The sequence below is a fragment of the Miniopterus natalensis genome, chromosome 12 (assembly GCF_054644295.1).
Source record: "Miniopterus natalensis isolate mMinNat1 chromosome 12, mMinNat1.hap1, whole genome shotgun sequence".
Classification (NCBI taxonomy): domain Eukaryota; kingdom Metazoa; phylum Chordata; class Mammalia; order Chiroptera; family Miniopteridae; genus Miniopterus; species Miniopterus natalensis.
The window spans coordinates 58,734,105-58,754,856 of NC_142092.1; the positions used below are offsets into that span (position 1 = coordinate 58,734,105).

At 42.5% G+C, this 20,752-nt stretch overlaps 1 protein-coding gene across 1 annotated transcript; it reads right to left on the minus strand.

Annotated features, from left to right (window-relative positions):
- Nucleotides 1-6,856: 6,856 nt before the first annotated feature.
- On the minus strand, nucleotides 6,857-20,498 carry INIP (INTS3 and NABP interacting protein). Its single transcript, XM_016213700.2, has 5 exons — nucleotides 20,371-20,498; nucleotides 19,347-19,429; nucleotides 12,937-13,039; nucleotides 10,618-10,708; nucleotides 6,857-9,515 (listed from the first exon to the last, which is right to left on the minus strand). Exons 2-5 carry the CDS (start codon nucleotides 19,369-19,371, stop codon nucleotides 9,420-9,422), a joined length of 315 nt encoding a protein of 104 aa, XP_016069186.1. The 5' UTR covers nucleotides 19,372-19,429; nucleotides 20,371-20,498; the 3' UTR covers nucleotides 6,857-9,419.
- Nucleotides 20,499-20,752: the final 254 nt, after the last annotated feature.

Consider the following 20,752-nt stretch of genomic DNA (forward strand, 5'->3'; position numbering starts at 1 on the left):
TCCCCAGTACATTTCCTTTCCCTTTTCTTTCTTTCCGTTTCCCTGTTTTATTTCTTCCTTTGCTTAGGAGCATTTTCGTGACCAGTTTTGCTGGTAACACACCAGGGACGGACATGAAAGACATTAAACAAGATATATTCGAGCAATAAACAAGAGTCTTGTATTTCTCGTGGGATCCCAAAGAAATACGGATGAGAAATAAAAATTCCTGCCGGAGTATTTACAATGTACTCAGCTGTGGAAATGCTCAGAATGCAATCAAGGAGGTAATTTAGCACATTTCTGATACACTTGAGTATGGTAATAACGTTGATGGGTATGGGCAAATTTAAAGAACCCAGTGAATCTTTGAGCACATGATTAAAGAACCTAACCGCCACAGTAACAAATACATTTTGATAGTTAATAGTTAATACAGTATTTGTGATTTGTTGTGTCTACTCCTAGGATAATGGCCCAGATTTGAAAGGATACAATTTGACCTCCCCCTAAGCAGGGAACAGTATGATCCAGATGTTTCCTTTTGTCCCGCATTCTTAGGACCAGCGCAGACTGTGGACCCCTCACCGCCATGTGTTTCTCTGCTCTCTCATTACTTCTCAGTGGAGCCCTCCAGTCGAGTATTCTTTCCCAAGTGTAGGTCCTTCATATGCTGCCTCCACAATTTTTGTGATGGCTGAGTCCACTTCTTCTAGTCTTTAAATTGATTCCTTTTTTTTTTTAATTAAATTTATTTTAAAGCAAAAAATAAGTACTTTTAAAAAAGGAAAGAGAAAAAAAGCAGGATTCCTTGAAGCAAACCACTGAGGTTCAATTCCAGATCTTACTAGATCTATGACCTTGGGCAAATTATTTGACCTCTGTGCCTCAATTTCTTCATCTTTAAATGGGGGGGGGGTAACAGTATCTACCTTGTAGGGTTTGGTGAGATTAAGTAAGAATGTTAATACATACAAAGCACTTAGAACAATGGCTGGTAAATAGTAACTGTCAAAAAATAACTGTTAGCTATGGTTATTTATATTGCTGTGCAGATGCTGTATTACTTGCAGTAAACAGATGTAAATGTGGAACGATTAAAATGAAAGGGTTGCCCGTATATACCCCAAGAAACATCACCAGCATCAGCAGTGGCACAATAAGCACACGTGGGAAACAGCGTCAACCCACTCTCCTTTTTAAAATGATCTCCTTGGCTTCCATGAGAACGTAAGGTGTCCCTGTCTCCAGGCTTTGCCACTGCATCCCTAGATTCCCTTTCTCAGGCGCCTCACCCCTTGGCCTCTCATTTATAGATTCAATCGCATGCACTCTCTCAAGGCAGTTTCATCCGCTCCCGTGGCCTTGGCATAAGTAGACCTGCGTTATCTGAACCTTTCCACTGGGCTCTTCATCTGAACCTCACAATGCAGAGAATGACTCAGTGCCTGTTTTCCTCAGTTCCCCTCAGGAAATAGCTACTAGTACCGTTTAGGTGCAGGGGAGAGACGTTCATTATTCCAGACAGTGGAGCCCTACCGCGTTAGGGCTGGCTTGTCTGGTGGAGCCCAGTTGGGAAAGGCTCCTCAACCCCGTGTCCCCGCCCCGTACTCTTCCTAAGGAAATGGCACCTGTATCCTGACAGTTATTCTGGGATCTCTCTCCTCCCTCTCCCAGTTCCTCTTTCATTCTCCATCATCAGTTCCCATTATCTGATCATTCTACCTACCTTACTATCCTGGAACCGCCTCCCTTCCGGTTTTCCTCACCGCCACCAGCTTGGTCAGCTCGAATCATTTTGCCCTGTGCACACTTAAGAGCAACCTAAGGGGTCACCCTGCCTCCGCCAGCCCATCCTCCACTGCTTCCTGGGAAAACCTCGCTAAACACAGCCTTATCCTATCCTTTCCTCTTTAATGACTCACTGGTGCCTTTCTGATCAAGCTCCAAACCCTCTACCTGGGTTTGCTGGCTCCTGCGGTTATACCACCCCCTCCCTCTCTGCCACTGTGCCTGCTCCTCCCCTCCCCCTCCGCCCAGGATGCCCTCCCCCTCCCACCCAGGCCTCTGCCACCGCCCCTTCTTTTGTACAAGTCTTCCTGGCTCTTCAGGTCTCTTCCCGGATGCTGTACATGTGAGCTCCTCCTCTAAGGAGCAGCCGGTCCTCTTGGATTCTGCAGCCTCAGAAGTTAGCAATGTCGGACAGCCTCCAGGCTGATCACCGTCACCCTGCGGGCCACCTCCATCCCCAAGAAGCCCAGCGTATTCAAAGGGAGCAGCTTTGTATCCTGTGAGCATTGGACTCACAAAGTGGCTGACCTGGGAGAACTCTGTTCTCTAAAGGCATGTGCCTCCCTGGATGGAGGGCTGAGCTCCTGCTTGGGACTGCTCAGAGCCTGTATTTCACTGTTGGATGCTCTCCTCAGAGAACTTGAATTAATAGCTCAGTAATGAAGAATGAGGGGCTGGCACGCGCTCCTGTTTTCTCAACAGAACTGTGGCTGCCAGCTTTGCTGTATTTGCTTCAGTGTTGCAAGGCTCAGAATCTCCTGGAGACTCGGATGGTAGTAACATCTGTGGCTTTGACAGTTGTTCCAAAAGACTGCACTGGAGACGCATCTGAAGGGGTTACAGCTAAATTCCTTTCAACCAAAGGGTTTTAACATGGTACCTACCCATGGCTGGGCTTCAGGGTGTCTAGGACCCCCCTAGTTTCTAGGTTTTTGTGTATGTGTACATTTCACTTGGGGACAGGGACCACTACTGATGACTAAGATGCCAGTTTTCCTTTTGGATGTCAGACTTACTGCATTTATTCACTTAAATGTCTGAACGCTTGCGATGATGTGCTAGGCACTGTCCTAAGCACTGGGGATCTGTGAAATATTTATATAAAAGTATCTGCATTTATGGCACTTACATGCTAGAGGGAGAAGACAAAAAAGTAAATTACATTCTATGTTAGAAGTTGCTGAGTGCCACAGAGAAAAATTAAGCAAGGTTACCAGGAAACGGAGATGAACTTTTGAGTAAGGTGTTCAAAGAAGGCATCACTGAAAAGATGACAGTTAAGACTGGAGGATGTTGAGGAAGTGAGCTACATGGGTAACAGGAAGAAGCGCGTGCCAGTCAGAGAACAGCAAGTGCAAAGGCCCTGAGGTCCCAGAGGTATCCAGAGGGCTCTCTCTTCAAAGTAGCTTTTGCCGGACATTAAAACAGACAGCAGGGCTAAGAAACATCCTCACCTCCTGGAAGAGTGGAAGGGCTGAGCATCTCGGGTCAAACCATTTTCTGTTTGACGGACCAGGCTGGTTTGTCTGACCAAAGTCACAAAGAATAAGGGTATCGCTCTGGACCAGGGACTGGTATTCGTTATCACTCAGACCTGCTAATTGCACAACAGGATGGAAGCACATATACTTTTGGCTCAAATTCCAATGGTCATTTTGGTCACTGGCCATTTTCAGTAGATCAACAACCTCTCAAGAGATGCTCTTTAAACTCTACGGGAAAAAGAGAGCATATTAGATTCAAGGGAGGAAAAGCTTCATTTTGCCTGTTTTCAGCTAAATTCTTTTTGTTCCAACAAATAGACTCATTTGATAATGTTTTCTGTATTTGTAATCCATTGTAAAGAGTTCAGCTTTCATTTTTCGTGACGTGGAAACTCAGGGAAGAAAATTGGCATGATCTCACTTATATTTAAAAATGTATTGTGGTGAAATATATTTTAAAATGCATTTTTGTTTTAAAATTTACCATTTTAAGCATTTTTAAATGTTACGGTTCAGTGGCATAAAGTTTATCCCCACTGTTGTGCGACCATCATGACCACCCATTTCTACTTTTCTGTCACCCCACACTGTAACTGTGCCCATTAACTGTAACTGTACCAGTTATTCCCCCACCCCCGAGCCCCTGGTAACCACCACGCTTTCTGCCTCTGAACTGAATACCCTGGGTGCCTCATATGAATGGAGTCATACAATGCTTGTCCTTCCTTTTGTGTCTGGCTTATTTCACTTCGCATGTCTACAAGGTTCATCTATGCTGTAGCATGTGTCAGAATTTTATTCCTTTTTAAGGCCAAGTAATATTCCATTGTGTGTATATGACACATTTTGTTTATCCATCCACCCCAGTGATGGGACATGTGGGTGGTTTCCACTTTTGGTTATGGTGAATAGTGCTGCTATAACTATGGGTGTACAAATATCTGTTCAAGTCCCTGCTTTCCGTTATTTTGGGTACATGCCCAGAAGTGGAATTACCGAACCAAATGATTCACCTATGTTTATAGCTTTTTGAGGAGCTGCCATACTGTTTTTGCACAGTAGCTGCCGCCAGTTCGTTTCTCCACAGCCTCGCCAACACTTGCTTTCCATTTTTATGGTAACAGCCATCCTAATGGGTGTGAAGTGGTCTCATCGTGGTTTTTGATTAGTGATGCTGAGCGTCTTTTCATGTGTCTTACATTTTCAAAGCACCGCTCTGGCTGCTGTATTGAATATTCTCGACTGTAAAGGGCAGGGGCAAATGTGCAAAAGGAAGACCAGTTAGGCTATTGCAGCAGTCTGGGTAAGTGATGATGGTGGCTTGGAACAAAGTGACAGCAGTGGAACTGGTAAGAATTCACGGGATTCTGGATATATTGAGGCTAGAGCTGCTAGGCTGAGAGGACTGTGAGAAAGGAGACTAGAATGACTGTTTACAGCTATGCAAATAGCCTTTTTCTAAGGGGGGGATGCTCGGGGAAGACCATGCTGGGAAGGTGAGAGATCAGTGAGTCTGATTTTGGACATGTTACGTTTGGATGCCTATTAGACTTCCAAGTAGAGATGTCATGTTGGCAATGCATATAGGAGTCTGGAGATCAATGGGATTCCCGTTATCTTTTGCTGCATAATAAACTACCCCAAAACTTAGAGGTTTAAAACAGCAACAATTTATTATTCTTTATAATTCTGTGGAAATTCTGCTCAGCTGGGCAGTTCTGCTCCATGTGGCATCAGCTAGGGTCACTCACTTGGCTGCATTCAGCTGGTGGCTGGGCTGAGAAGGAAAGTCCAAAGTGGCTTCACTCACATGTCTGGCACCTCAGTGCTCTACCATATGGCCTCTCCACGTGGTTAGCTTGGGCTTCCTCACAGCATGGTCACAGGGAGTCAGCTCCATCAGCCACACAATCACGAGGGCAAAGAAACAATATTCTGCAGTGTACTGTGTTGCCAGTGTGTTTTGGACATTGTGGTCTGAGCACGTTTAAGGTAGGCTAGGCTAAGGTATGGTATTTGGTAGGTTAGCTGTATTAAATGCATTTTCTACTTAGGTTTTTCAGCTTACAAAGGGTTTATTGGGATGTAACCCCATTGTAAGTGGAGGAGCATCTGTATAAACATACATTTCCCTTTACACATCTAGAGAGAAAGACACCCCTTTGGTAGCATTCTCAGAAATGTGAGAACATAATATTTTCCTTGAATGCAGCAATCCTCTCCTGGAGTCTCACTTGGGTTGAATTTGGGTATTATGTGCAAGGCTGAAGCAGTTCCTGTGGTCTGTGAAACACCATGTGCTGACTGGCTGTGGCAGAGGGCATCCATTCCCCTGCTGGGTCTGGAGCATGTAAGGCCCACTCCTGCGGCTGGGCGGCCAGCTTCCCCTGAAGCGCACTGGCTGTGCTGGGGAAGGAGCGAGGGGGAGAGGAGTTAACGCGGAGTAGATGACTAGGATGTCCACTTCTCACTGAGTGGCTGTGCAGATCAAACGAAAATTGTGAGGATGCATTGCTTTTCCTTTCTTAAAAGGTTCTTGGGGTGGAGAGATAAAAGAAAGCAGGAGAGAAGAAAGGTAGGTAAGGGAGGGAGGTGGGGCAAGAGAAATTTGGAGGAAGGGCACAAGGACTGAATGAAACAAACGGCAGAGGAAGATGGGGCTGGAGTTGAGGTATGGACATAAACACAACACCCTGCCTGAATTCCCAACAGAAATAAAAGCAGTATTATTCTGGTGCCTTCTAAGTTCCCTCTTCCCAAGAGCTGATGAGGGCCCGACTGGTTCCTCTCTACGCCTGCCTGTGCTCAAGCACGTCCCGTAGCTCCCAGCTGAGCGCCAGGCTGAAGGCGTTCGCTTCCTCCTGGAATTCAAGACTCCCCGGAATGGGTCTGTCCTACCTTTGGCTCCTTCCTAATTACTGTCCCAGATAAACCCATCCAAGTCTATCTGTACAAGTCCAGCCACCCTGGACTTTTGCTCACTGCACAATCGCCCTAAACCTACTCTCCTCCCTGCCTTTTGTGTAGGCCTTTCCTTTGCTTTGAATGTTGATCTCTCTTTCCTGGCTTACATCCTCTCATCTCAAAGGCCAAGTTCAAATGCTTGTTCTCTGCTGTGGCTGTCACTGGTCCTTTCGGACTCCTGTACTCTCTCTCTCCTAAGTTGCACCCAGTATTAGTTGAATGCTTGTCTTGCTCGCCCACTCTAGATGGTCAGATTCTTGAGGACAGTGAAGGTCTCCTTCTTCATCCATGTTCATTCTTGATTTGCTCATTAAAAAAAAAATTTAAAAATCCCAGCATCTTCTGTACACTAGTGCACACAGAAGTGAAAAAGAAAAGTTCGCAGTAAACACTGGCTGAGCTTCATGCTGGCGACACGGGACTCGCGCTGGCGGATGGGCTTCGGCAGCGGGGTGAACTGCACTAAGGAACTGACGTTCTCTCTTGATCTTCTGGTCTGTGTCACCGTTTTTGCCAAAACCCTTGTCTCAGTGGGCCTTGAACCTATATAAAGGCTGAGTTTCTATTGCCAAAGTAAAGTAAAGAATGGAGACAACTTAATGAGATAGCATGTAGACTGTTCAGGAAAAATATCTGCCTTTGAAATTATGTCATTTCAGTTTTTATTCCAGAATCATACAAAGCTCTACCATCAGTATTATTTAGCAGTGGCTTTCAAACTTTATTACCATGACTCAAAGTAAAGAAAACAATACCCTTTACATCACTATCCAGGTCACATATATTCCTTCCTTCCTTCAACACATAGGTACTACATGCCAAACACAATTCTAAGCAGAATACAGTAGTAAACAAAGACGGCCGGAGGGAAACAAAAACTCTGGCCTTCAGAGACCTTACCTACTGGTGGAACATACAATAAGCAACATAAGTACAACACATAACACTTTAAACACAGAAACAGAAGCTTCATGGAACAAAACCTCCTATCACCACATGCTATGTCACTCTGATGAAGTAGACAGAGCATGTTCTGTTCCTACATCACAGATGGGATGGAGTGACATGTAAAGAGGGGTTAAGCGAGTTAGGCAAATTCACCATAATCCAAGGGAAGCAAAAATGAAACTTCATCTCAGGGCTTCAGACTGAGTCCACTGCTGCCCTTCCCCACATCCTCTGTAGTCCTCGCAAGTGCCTTGGTTCCTGCTGCTCTCTGATTAGTAAATCTTGACCCGGAGCAGCCCTTCCCTCCTTTGCCAGGTAAGATCATGCCAGTATTTCTAGGCCCATCGAGACTGCTGCATGCTCCCGGTCACCTCTCCCGTGCCACTCACTGCACCTGGCTTCCATATCATTACCGCTGCACCAGAGTAGGCTCCTGCACTGCGACCTCCTTAAGAGCAGGTATCACTCATCATTTCCCTTCCAAAGCACAGTGTTTTACAGAGTAGATATTAATCAGCACATAGGGAACTGAACTGAATTTGAAAGTGACGTAAGGGAGGGGGTGAGGAAGGGTTTACTAGCCAGGACTGCAGGATTTAGGCAACATGTATTTAAAAGGCTAAGACACTAGAAAAGATATCGCTGGGAAGAAGATCTCTTTAACCTAAGTTATAAAAGTCACACACTAGATAGAGGCTGTGATAGTATAAAAACTACAATCCAAATTCTCTATGTCCCTAGCATCAAGTAGATAGATTTAGAACCACGGATTTGGGTGTATCACAAAGAAGAGAAACAGTCAAATTCAAGGAAATGAGGGCCGCTCTAAGGAAGCTGGCAAGACCTGAGGCAGGACAGGGGCCAGAGCCCCTGGGGAGCTGCTCAGCAGTAGGGTCAGGGCACCTTCGCTGTAACGGTGACCATTACAATGGGGACAGCTGCCAACTCACCCAAATGAAAATCCATTCAGATTCTCAAGAGAAAGAACCTCAGCGGCACAGACAAGTCTGGAATTGTCCGCTTCTGCTTTAAGTAGTTTGGGTAAGATGGGGCTGTGGGGGGAGGGGTGCAAATGTCTAGGGGAGGAGGGAGAAGAGACTTTTTGAAAAGGGAGATGAACTTTGATTAAATATTGACCCAACTGGAATTTTAAATTTAAATTTTATCCTACCACTAGAGAGGATGGGGACTCAAGGCCAAGATGAGGTCATTTATAAGCAGTTATAAAAATACTGTCTCTGTGATACAGTGTAAAATATAACTTGAATCCTATTAGAAGTACAATAATGTAGATTTTAGCTAAATGACCTACCTCTAAGGCTCAGGGACCTACAAATCTATGAATTTATAAATATATATAATGAAAAATGAATTCTCTAACCCGCGGTTTTCAGACTTTATTTTGAATTAAGAGATTCTGATAAGCACTCCAGATTCTGTTAAAGATGTGTCATGTTGAGAAACTGCTTAAACCAACTCCTTCCTCGTAAAGTAATTAAAAAGGGCATCAACTTGCACACATTTGCAATCAGAACAAAAAGACATCAAAGCACGCAGGCACACCATTGTAGTAACACTAAATAAGAGCCTGTATAAAATTTAAAACCACCACGTTTCATATCATTGTTTTTAATAGCACTTTGTCACCTAATTTATAGTGGCACAAGTTTATAAATGATGTTTCAGACTGGTTGGTAACTTAACCTTGGGATTTCTTTTAAAATTGAGAATAAGGAAACTAGTCATGAGTTAAGGAGTATTTCAGGATGATATGTTGACTATAAACTCAAAAAGGTACACGGATATCAATTCTATAAAGAGCAAATATGAATGTAACTTATTGAAGCCTTTTGGTTCACATTTTAAAAAGCACCCTCATTTCTTTAAAGTTAAGTACTATAAATGGCTCTTATAAGTCTACTGTGGACATGATGTACTCAGTCCCACCAGCCGGGGAGTGGGAGAGGGGTGAGTTCCTGTGACCATCTAATTCAGAGCCAGACTTAGCCTTAAAATCAAACTGCCTTACCAACAGTTACAGTGACAGCAGCAGCATCAATCCTCAGACAGTTCGGCTTCCGAAGCTCCCGGTGCCCTCTTTTGCCTCTTTTCTTTCACTTATACATACCTTTCTTTTAAAGAAGTAAAAAACAGAAGTTCACCGAATTCTGAAAGTCACAGTTTGTATAGCACTGAAAGATAGTACCTTTGGCTTTTGATATCACAAAGTCAATGTCACTACAAATGACTTCCTCATTCTGGGTCCAGGCGAGGTAAAACAGGAAGGATAAGATTCCCAAATGCGGAGTCCTGCGTTATGAAGTATCCAGATGAGTGTGCATGTGCGTGCTGGAAAGAGTTTTAAAAGAAGCGAGTAAGCTATTAAGAGTCATAATTCTTCAACCCAGGCATTAAAATTACTTCTCCTTTCTGAGTGCTTGAGACCAAATTTATTTTAAAAATCAGTTCTTGTGCTAATTTTGTTTAAATACACAGGAGATGGACAATAATAAAGAATTCATATTAACAAGTTGCACCAGGTACTCATCTATCATCCATACTTTCTCCCCAGTGATTCTTTTCAATCAATAAATGAGTCAAAAACACAAATGACGTACTTTATTCCTTCAAGTGGGGGGAAACCAACAACAAGGGTCCCAAAGTATTCTGCTTTTCAAAAAAGCAGGATCAACAGAGCAGGAGCTTGAGAAAGAAGGGCAGTAGTTGGAAGGAGGGTTGGGGGAGGCAGCTGAACGTTGGAATGTAAATTACGGAAGACCACCAGTGACTTCCTCTGTCACTAAAGAAAGGAGGACTGTTCTTAGGTTGTCTAAAATGAGATGATCTTTAATATCCCAATTCTGAGATTCTGAGGTTTAAAAGCACAGGTAAAGATGTCTCTGGAAATCTTAGTAAATTATCCAAGTTCAGTATAATACTAAAGCTGTTTATTACTATGAAGAAAATAGATTTTTAAACTGATGGGTTATCACATTCCTATGGTAAGAGTTAGTCTTCAAACATTTCCTGCACGACAGTCATGCAGACCATTACAAAAAGAATCCACACAATGATAATAAAAGGTAAGACCGTCAAAGGATATAATAGCATGAGGGATTTGAAAAAAATATATATGTTCTGTTAAACTAGCCAGTTCAGCTTTTAAGATCATTCTGTCCATTCAAATACCCTAAACTCTTGTGTGCAAGCAATCCCTGGCCAGGTACAGCTCAGAATCAATCACGACCGTGTCAACACCATAGAAGATATTTTCATTACTGTTTTGGTCCTTCAAATCCTCTGGGCACAACTGAACATCAGCAAACCACTGCAATTATGTGTGGAACATTTTTATTGATGTTGCTCCACTGAAATACGACACAGGAATTGTGCTGGCTCCCAAGACCCAGGAGTCTCCAGCGAGACAAGAACGTCAGTTACGCTCGCTCACCTGCAGCGCTGCCTTCTGTTGGGCCGCAATGTGCTGCTGCTCAGCATGATCCCGGAAGTCCTTATTAAGGGCGGGTCTCGAGAGGGCAATGCTAAAACGGAATCTCAGTTACTTGGCTGTTTAAGATACGGGCTTCCTTACTTCTGAATCACGTTTTTCATTATATAATATATACGGATAAAAAAAGACCTTCCAGAATACGTTTTTCCTTCTCCCACTGTCTACATTAATGTACATGAAGAAAGCCTATGTTATTTACTGGGGCTTCAAATTATGTCCAATTTGAGGTACTCCAGTCTATCATAAAGTTACATTTATAATGAAAACTGAAGATCTGAATGTTGCAAGCAGAAGGTATAGCATGCAAAAAGGCCCAGGGCAGAAGAGCTTGAAGAACTCTTTGAAGAACTGTTTGAAGAACTCAGAGTTTAGTAGGACTGGAGGTCAGGGTTGGGGAGGGGTGAGATAGGTTGGCATTATGAGGCTGGAGAGGAAGGCAGGTGCCAGGAGATGAAGAGCCTTGTGAAATCAATTATAAATGTAGACCTTATCCTAGCAGTAAAGGGAGACTTCTGAGGAATGTTATAAGCAGAGGAGTGACAGGATCAGATGCGCCACACGATGGTTCAGAAAGACCACTGTGATGGCAGACAGAGCCTGTTACCTCAACAACTGCTGCTCTCACTTCTTCCTTGCTAATGGAACCTGAACTTAGTTCAATTATCAGCTGTCTCATGCTTCAGGGCAGGGCAGGCTCATCCCCCAGCGGGTGAACTGTGGTGTAAGACAAAGCCATTCCCTTTGCTGGTTTCTGGCTTAGGCAAGAGAAAGGTACGCAATTCTGAGCAACTAGATTTGATGGGTAGTCTGCTGGAAGGCTTCTGAGAATATTTTCCTCTCTCTTACAAAAGGAACATAGGATAGGAACCTCCTGGCCTTTGCCTCTATAGGTGGCTTGTTGTAGAGGTGAGGCCTAGGTGGTTGCAGTCATATTTTGACCATTAGGGAGCTGCTGACTCATGGAGAAAGGCAGAAGGAAAGGTGAAAGGGAGCAGTATCACTGCTGACACGGCTGTGCCACTGCATTGAGCTGCTCTGAACCACCTTATCCTCACATTCTTGGTTAACATGTATCCTAATGTGTACGGCAACTTTGTTGGTTTTGTTACTTCCAGATTGGAACATCCTAACTGACAAATATATTCGAGAGACTACAGGAAATTCAGTAAGGACGCAGTTATAGAAATGAGGGAAGAAATGACAGTGCCAGGACCAGTGCAATGAAGAAAAATGGACAGATTTACACACTTCAAAGTGTAAATGTAAGGGAACAGTAAATACTTGGAGACTAAAGTGAAAGGGAATGAGAAACAAAGTTCAAATTTCTGACTGATAACTAGTAGATCTGTACCACTCACTGAGACAAGAAACCCAAGAATATCGAGTAGTTAGTTAGGGAAGAGAAGCTGAGTTCAGTTTGGGGAATACTAGGTGTGAAATGCCTGGAGGACATCGCAGTGGAGATGTGCAGGAGGCAGCCTGGTGCTGGGGGAGAGGACTGGGCTAAAAATGCAAATATATAGAAGTTATCTGCACATATTAACAGGCTGTGAAAGGAAGCAACTGTCCAGTGAAAAGATGTAGACTGGGAAACTGGGTCTAGAACAGAACTCTGAGGAACACCGACTTGCAGAGACAGGCAGTGGAGAAATGTTTGCAAAAGAAAGCAAGATAGTCTAACAGTGAGTGAATGGAAGAAGCCAAGGAAAGTATTTTAAGAAGGAGAGAACGACCAGTGGTGTCAAATAATGCTAAGGTCTCTAACTAGATAAAAGGACTTTGCTCTACCAGCTTTAGCCACAAGGAGGTTGCAAGTGAACTAGGCGCAAACCTATTCCAGGTGGGGGGAAGACACCTGGTAGTCAGGTTGTAGTGGGCTGAGGAGTAGATACGTGAGAAAGTGGAAGTGAGTACAGACAACTCTTTAAGAGGTCTGACTGAAAAAGACGGGATAGTTAGGGTGGTGGCTGGATAGGATAATGGATCTGAGGGAAGAAACTTAAGATGGCAGAAACTGAATACTGTACAATAAAGACAAAACACTTTTCTTAAAAGTAGGCTGTAGGGAAAATTAAATATTCTAAATAGAATTAAAATATTTAAAACTGAATCAATTAAATAGTCTAGTTTTTTCAAATCTAACTAGGAAACTAGGTAAATTCCAATGCTAATGAAGCAAACCACCTCCAACCAACTTGAAGTATTTGACCAAGATATTTTTATATCCCGGAACATAAAACCCACATTAATCTTCAGTACCTAGCTCCAGGGTGGTTTGTTGAAGACTGGTTCTGCATTAGTAATTTTCTTTTCTCTTTGTCCAATTCTGCCAAGATTGCAACTCTATTTTTGTTTTGAAAACCTAAAAAGAGAAAGGAGGGTTGGGAGAAGAGAAAGAGAAATAAAAAACATTTTAGAGCTATTTTATAAACCTAGGCCATCTAGAAACCCAGGTGGCAAAATACTGTTCTCTAATATGATAATAAACTCACTAGTAAGTAGTTTCTTTAGATGGTTACCGTTTCCCTATTGCCTATTTGTCAGCAGCTGTAACAGCTTAATACATGGATATATACAAAGTATAATACTGATAGAGGACTTGAAAGACTCAGTTCTAAAGAATTTTAATCACTGTCCTGTGGACTGAAGGGTCCTGGGTTCGATTCCAGCCAAGGGCACATACCTTGGTTGCAGGCTCGATCCCTGGCCCTGGTCAGGGCTTGTGTGGGAGGCAGCCAGTCGATGTGTCTCTCTCACATTGATGTTTCTCTCTCTCTCCCCTCCACTCTCTCTGAAAAGCAATGGAAAAATTTCCTCAGGTGAGGGTTAAAAAAAACAACAAAGAATTTTAATCACCAGCGTATGGATAACAGCATTTGTTCTTTACCGAAATCTCTGCCTAATTTAGAAATTAAACTTTATCATGGGTATTATGTATAGGAAAAACATACTATACACAGGGTTCAGTACTGTCCGAGGTCTCAGGCATCCAGGGGGCCTTAGAACATATCCCCCACAGATAAGGGGGGTACTAATGTAGCTTACAAACCACAGCTTTAGGCCTTTACTTCAACTAATACCAAAGCAACTGATGAACAATTCCCTTCATTTTATCAGGGCAATCTGCTACAGGGGCTTAAAAATTAGGTGCTATACAAATAAAGGCAATGAAAAAATATTTTCAATGATTAAATAATTTCTTACAAATTTAGACCTCTAATAAGGCTGCCCATCACAAACCATAAGTATCAATTCATCTTTATACAATTAGGAATATTATGTAAACATAATAACCACTATAAGAGAACTTTTGTGTATTAAGTTAAATTTATTAAATTGCCTATATCTGACCATTTTCTACTTATAAAAACAATTGCATATAATTCACCAACTTTTTACAAAAAGTTAAGAAGGCATAGCTTCCATAAAAAAATCCATGCATGTTTGACAATCAGAGCACAGGAAGCTACAGTTAACTACCGGCTACTGTGGAAATTAAGTGTGAAAATTAGTAACTATAGGCTCTAAATTAATATATAATTTCTAATTTGATACAGTTTCTTTGACTGTCAGTATTCTGAGTCCACTATGGAAGGCTATGGTTGGTCTGTTATCCAAATAAACACATAAATCAGTATAAATGATCTGATAATATATTAGATGGGAAATTTAGAAATGAGTATTAATGATTTTCTACAACAGAAACTTCTGTAAAAATGATGTAATACAAATTAAGGTAAGATAATTACAGAAGGATAGGTAATATACTGGAAAGTGTTATTTAAAGGAATCCAAAAGTGAGTTCTTTGTAAGGTAAAGAATGCTTTCAAAGGGAAACTGGGCCCGGGCTGGTGTGGCTCAGTTGGTCGAACATCATCATGCGCACCAAGAGATCTCCAGTTTGATTCCTGGTCAAGGCACATGCCTGGGTTACAGGCTTGATGCCCAGTGTGGGGCATGCAGGAGGTAGCAGATCACTGTTTTTCTCTCTCCCTCTCCCTTACTTTCTCTCTTCTCAAATCAGTAAAAAAAATATATTTTTTTAAAATGGAAACTGGTACTCTCCCATTTATATATATTAAGTTGCATATATTTAAGGCAAGCTACACCACCATCTACATTTTCAACTATAGGACAAGACTTTTTTTCTTTTTTCAGAAGAGGCTAATGCATTTTTATTTTTTAATTTAATTTTATTTTTTAAATATATCTTTATTGATTTCAGAGAGAGGAAAGGAGAGGGAGAGAGAGAGATAGAAACATCAATGATGAGAGAGTCATTGATCAGCTGCCTCCTGCACGCCCCCCACTGGGGATCGAGCCCACAACCCGGGCATGTGCCCTGACCGAGAATCGAACCCCGATCGCCTGGATCCTAGGTCGATGCTCAACCACTGAGCCATGTCTGGCCGGGCAGGCTAATGCATTTTTAGAAGAGAATTATGTAGTTACATCTTTTTAAAGATTTAGAGATACTATAAATATAAAGTAGCAATTATTGAAAAGGAAAGTTAAAAGTCTGCTAAGTGACTAAATTATATGATGAGCAAAATAAGTCACCACATTGGGAAGTACTGTTTACAGAAATATAAATTCCCTCAATATTAATTTGTTCACAAGAAAATATTTTATGGTATCCTCCATTAAAAGGAAGCAGGGTTCTTGGGGAGTACTAGCGCCATGTCTTAGGGTAGGAAAGTAATCAAGATGGACCTGGAATATCTTGTCAGAAACCAACAGGATTTTTTTTAATGGCCCATGATAGTGTTCAAAGAACAAAGAAGCCAGTTTGTGATTAGCCAGGCTGACACAACTGGAACATTAAAAAGAATAATAATTATAGCTAGATGGAACAAATTATATCTATAAGCCATGAATTCACAGTAAGATACTAAAAGGAAAGTTAAAGTACATAAAAAGACAGTTGTAAAAAGGGTGAAAATAATAGTTATTATGTTAATAATTAGGTTAGTGTTTCTCCTAGTAAGTATATGTCTGTTTATAAAGTATAGCTGTGTACTTTTTGGGTTAGGTATAGGAGGAAGGGGTAGATACAGGGAACTGTAGCTAAGCTAAAAAGTTCCAGAAATGTCCACATTATGCGTCTCTGGGACACAGTCTTAATTCAGAGGTAGCATACCTTAGTACAAGCCTAAAGGGTAAACTCGCTTTCCTTCTGGACCTTAGATGGGTTAGGTAAGACTTCTACTTGGGTCTGAGGTCAAGCAAGACAACCTCCCATGAGCTATGCCACCCACTTCCTACATAGCACCCTGAAATCACAGCTAAGAGCATCCAGAGTGGTCCCAAATCAACAGTTCCCACCACTTAATCTGCAGGGTTTACAGTTATTTCTACAAGCATTTTGAGATAATTATAAAATAATCAAAGAACTCACATTCCTTACTCAGTATTTCTCTGTGTATCTGAAATCAGGTTAGACCAACCCAACTACCACCACATGGTCACAAGACCTTAATATTACCAATAATGATGGTACCTTGGACAAATTCCAGTTTCTTAGCCTGCCTTTACATATTAAAATTCTCAAAATGTTACTTCAATCAAACAATAATGTTCCACACTATGATGGATGCTAAGAATATGAGACTTCAGTAACTGTCTGCCAAGAACTTATGAAATTCAGCCATCCTGATTACTACTACACTATGATAGAAGGCTAGATCCGAAAGAGGGCTCAGTGAACACAATGGGATTCTGTCCCCTACACCAGAGACAGTAATATAATGCACGGATCAAGATTTTTCTTAAAGTCATTGTTCTTTCAGTTATCACTAAGATAATTATGACACTTGACATTCAATCTCCATAATAAGTAGTCCCTCTACACATAAACAGCACAGAAATAATTTAATGTAGAGAGTAGAATGCAATAGATCCACATAAATTAGAATTTAACATTTTCATTCAGTCTGGGAGTCTATAGAACATGATATGGTCTCCCTCTGCTGGTGGCTAATAGCAACTGCTCTATGACACCAACAAAACCTCTGACAAAACAGTGACAAAAGCCAAAGTGGCTTTGACTGTTTCAGAGTGGATTTGACTATGGATCAAAGGCGACACTAAAAATGATTGTGTTTTATTGCAACTGCTAAAAAAGGGGTAACCAGCAAACAGTAAATCGCATTTATTTGTATTATTAGAACAAAGGTAATTTAAACTTTTATTTTCATTTGGACTGCATTGTGCGATTTTTAGCAGTATATCTTCTTTTCAAATTAGACTGTTCTTAGTTTTCATTTTTGTTTAATTTCAGTTACTTTAAATCTGAGTCCTTATAACTTGGAAAAGAAGAGGTCAAAGACCATAGGGGAATGTCGACCTGTGATTTGAGAGAACAGAACAGTATCAGCTGGTTACAGCTGATAAAGCTGTCACTACAGCTAGCTTTTTACTACACTTCTATAAAACTCATGTAACCTATGGTTGGTCCAAAAGCCAACTAATACACTAAAATAAATTCAGTGGACTTCCAACTTCCAGGAAGGGCAGAGTAGTTTGGTTAGACTAACCCTATTGCAAACAGAATTATAAATATTAAACATTCATCACTTGAAGGCATTAGAGGCTGAAGAAAATCAGGCGGAAACTGCAACTTGTGAGATTTGGGAATTTGTGGCCTTTTGCCTGAAGTGCTCCTCAATCCACGAACAACTTGGACAGCCTCACCTTACTGGTTTGAAGTATCAGAGGACAGAGTTCAGAGCTGGCAGAAAAGTCATATATTAAGGGAGAGACCTAAGAGGGAAAGGCAGAAGGAATAAAGCCCAAAACATGCCTATAAAATCCACCCAAAGTTTTTGCTTCCAGTAAACTACCTATACATGGGGAGACCCCAGGGGCCCAGCCATGAAGCAGCAGCTGGAAGCTGAAAAGAATGAGCAGAGATTTCAGTTGCTGTCCAACACTAGGGAGACAAGAGTCTGGAGTACAGTTGAGTGAACCAAGCCATCTACTGGAACACGTATCACATTTCAGGAGAATGTAACAGAATCCAGAGTCTCTACAATGTATTAGAATATCCAGTATCCAATAACAAATCACTAAGCATAATAAGAAAAAGGAAAATGTGACCCATACTTAAAAAAAAAAAAAGTGCAATCAAAAGAAACCAACTCAAGATGATCCAGAAAGTGCGATTAGCAGTGACAAAGGACCTGTATCCAGATTAAAAAAAAAACACAAAAACTTCAGCCCAGCCAGGTGTGACTCAATGGATGAGCATCGACCTAGGATCCAGGTAATCAGGGTTCGATTCCCAGTCAGGGCACATGCCCGGGTTGCGGGCTCAATCCCCAGTTGGGGCATGCAGGAGGCGGCCGATCAATGACTCTCTCATCATTGATGTTTCTATCTCTCTCTCTCCTTCTCCCTTCCTCTCTCTGAAATCACTAAAGACATATTTTAAAAACAACAACAACAAAAAACCCTTCAAAATAAAACAATATAACTCAGTTTTAAAAAAATAAGCAGAAGATGTGAACAAACACTTCACAATGGAAGATTTACAATGGCCAATAAGTAGGTAAAACAGTGCTCAACATCTGTCATCAGGGAGATGCAAGTTAATACCACAATGAGAAGTCACGTCACGCTCCCTAAAATGGCTCCAAAAAAAACCCAGATGGACAGCCAGGGCTATATGTGAAGCAGCCAGGATTCCCACACATTGCTGAAGTGAATGTAAACTGTACAACATCTTGGGAAAAAGTTTGCCCGTTTTTCATAAGTTAACCATACACTGAGCTGCTCCATTCCAAATATCTATAAAAGGGCTTACAGCAAATATTCAAAGCAGTTTTATTCACAGTGGCCACACTGAGATAACCCCAAAGCCTCCAAACAGGAGAACGAATAAACGAATTGTGGTAAATTCATACAATGGAATTTGGCAATAAAAAGGGGTGAACTATTATTGATCCGTGGAACAACACGGATAAATTTCATGGACAGTATAGTGAGCGAAAGGAGCTGGACACAAATGAGTGCACACTTTATGATTCCATTTATATGGAGATTAAGATAAGATAAAACTAAGATTTTAAAAAATCGGAACATCACGACAGAAACGAGTAATAAAAAAAATATGGTGGGTCAAATAGTTTAGACTCAATATGGAAAGGAAACAGAAGTTTGCTTCAATTTTTGAAGCAGAAAAATGCAAAGTAAGATTTAATACTTCCTAGAGATTAAATTTTACCTTTTAAAATTTACTTTTAAGTAAAAACTTCTTTAGAATGTGTCTAATGTGACTTGCTTTGGAGATCTAGCTCAACACAGGTGAAATGCGTATGACAGCTTTTAGCGCAAATGAAGATAAAGGTACGGCTATAGCTTGGAGACAATATAACTTCTTTAAAAGTGGCTCTGATTTCAAGTAAAAGAACAAGTGAAAACAGATGTTAGAGGACCGAAGGTTTACAATGTGAATAATCTTAGCACAGATTAAAATATAGGATTAATAGCTGTGAAGGATGTTCAATATCTGATACAATGTTGGACTTCCTTCAAATAAGGGGTTTTACTTTGCTATTCACTTTTTATTCTGGCTACAGTAGCTGCCCTATGCCAAGTTTTCTATTAAAATACCTTTACTATATGGGGGGAAAGTTCCTAGTAATAAAATAAATTCCAGCACGCATTACCTTGTCCTGAAGGGTTTGCTGCCATCTTCCTATTTTCCGTTTTAACTATGTTCGGTGGCAGTTGGTCAGGATTTTCCAATCACCTGTAAAAAATGTGTACATGCATACAAAACGCACCATACTTTAATAACGAATTAAAAGTCGTCAGGAACAGCTAGCTTCCTACAACGAAACGTTTGCAGTTTCTCCATCTCTTCAGAAACATACATCTGGGAAGCACAGGGACTTAAATCACAAACTCTGCAAGCTCACGGTTTTAATTAGAGCGTGGAGGTTAAATCTTTATTCTTGCGAATGTTCACACCAACATTTAGCACTACTGTCTTTAATATATCATTAGGTGGCTTACCAAGTACCACCAAATGTATCAATCAGCTGATAACATCAATACCATCAGAGTTAGGAAGGAAAATCGCTCATCTCTGGTGCCTCTCGATTCACTTTAAAAAAAAACGTACCCAGCAACAACTGTGTGCACCGAAAGCTAAAAAGGGAAACGAAGGCAGATCCCAAATAAGCAGCACCCTACTCCCGCCCTCCAGGAACAGCGGAGTCTCTCCCGAGCAGCCATACTGAGAAAGTTTAAGAGACGCGCTCTTTAAAAGGCGTGAACACTGCTCGGGAAGCAGAGAGGAACCGGTTGCGGGGGGTGATGAGGGTGCCGCAGGGGGAGCCCGGGCAAGTGCGAGGGGCTAGCACACAGATGGAGGTTTTCAACGAAACATGGTTAGGTGTCTCCTGTGGCTGAAGCGCCGGCTAACGCAGCCGGGTTAGGGGGGCACATCAGGTGAAGGGGAACGTCAGTCAGGGATGTGACAGGGCAGGACCCGCACGTCGGAAGGGTCCCCGCGGGCGGGGAGACCAGGCTGGGCGGGGGCTGCGGCCGAGACCAGGGAGAGGAGGAGAAACCTGGGGAGGCGAAGAAAGCGGAGAGGCCACTGCCCAGTGGCAACAGACAGCGGCAGCGGGTCAGCACCGGAGCCCCACGCCTCCACCCCCGGCGCCGCCAAGCGGCCCTACTTACCCCAGACGCGGGAGCGCCAGGGGCCGCCCCACCGCCGGGTCGCACTCTCCGAGGGGGCGCGACCACTTCAGAACCGGCAGACAGAGCGCAACGTGCAGCTCTACAACCTTCCCGCCCCCACTGCACTTCCGCCTCCTGATGACGTAACCCGGGGGAGCGGAAGTCCCGCCTCCCACCGGCCCCAACAGCCGCTGCCCACGGCGATTCGTACTTTTAACTGCCGCCTCAGCGCCGTGACAGCCAAGGAGGCTCATGGGAGATGCAGGCCGCACTTCGGGGGACCGCGCCCGAGCGGGGCGCGGCGCCGTGACGTCTCTGCCGGCTCAGCTGCGCAGGGGCGGGGCGGAGACCGGCTGGGTCCCTAGCACCTTCTTTCTAGCCG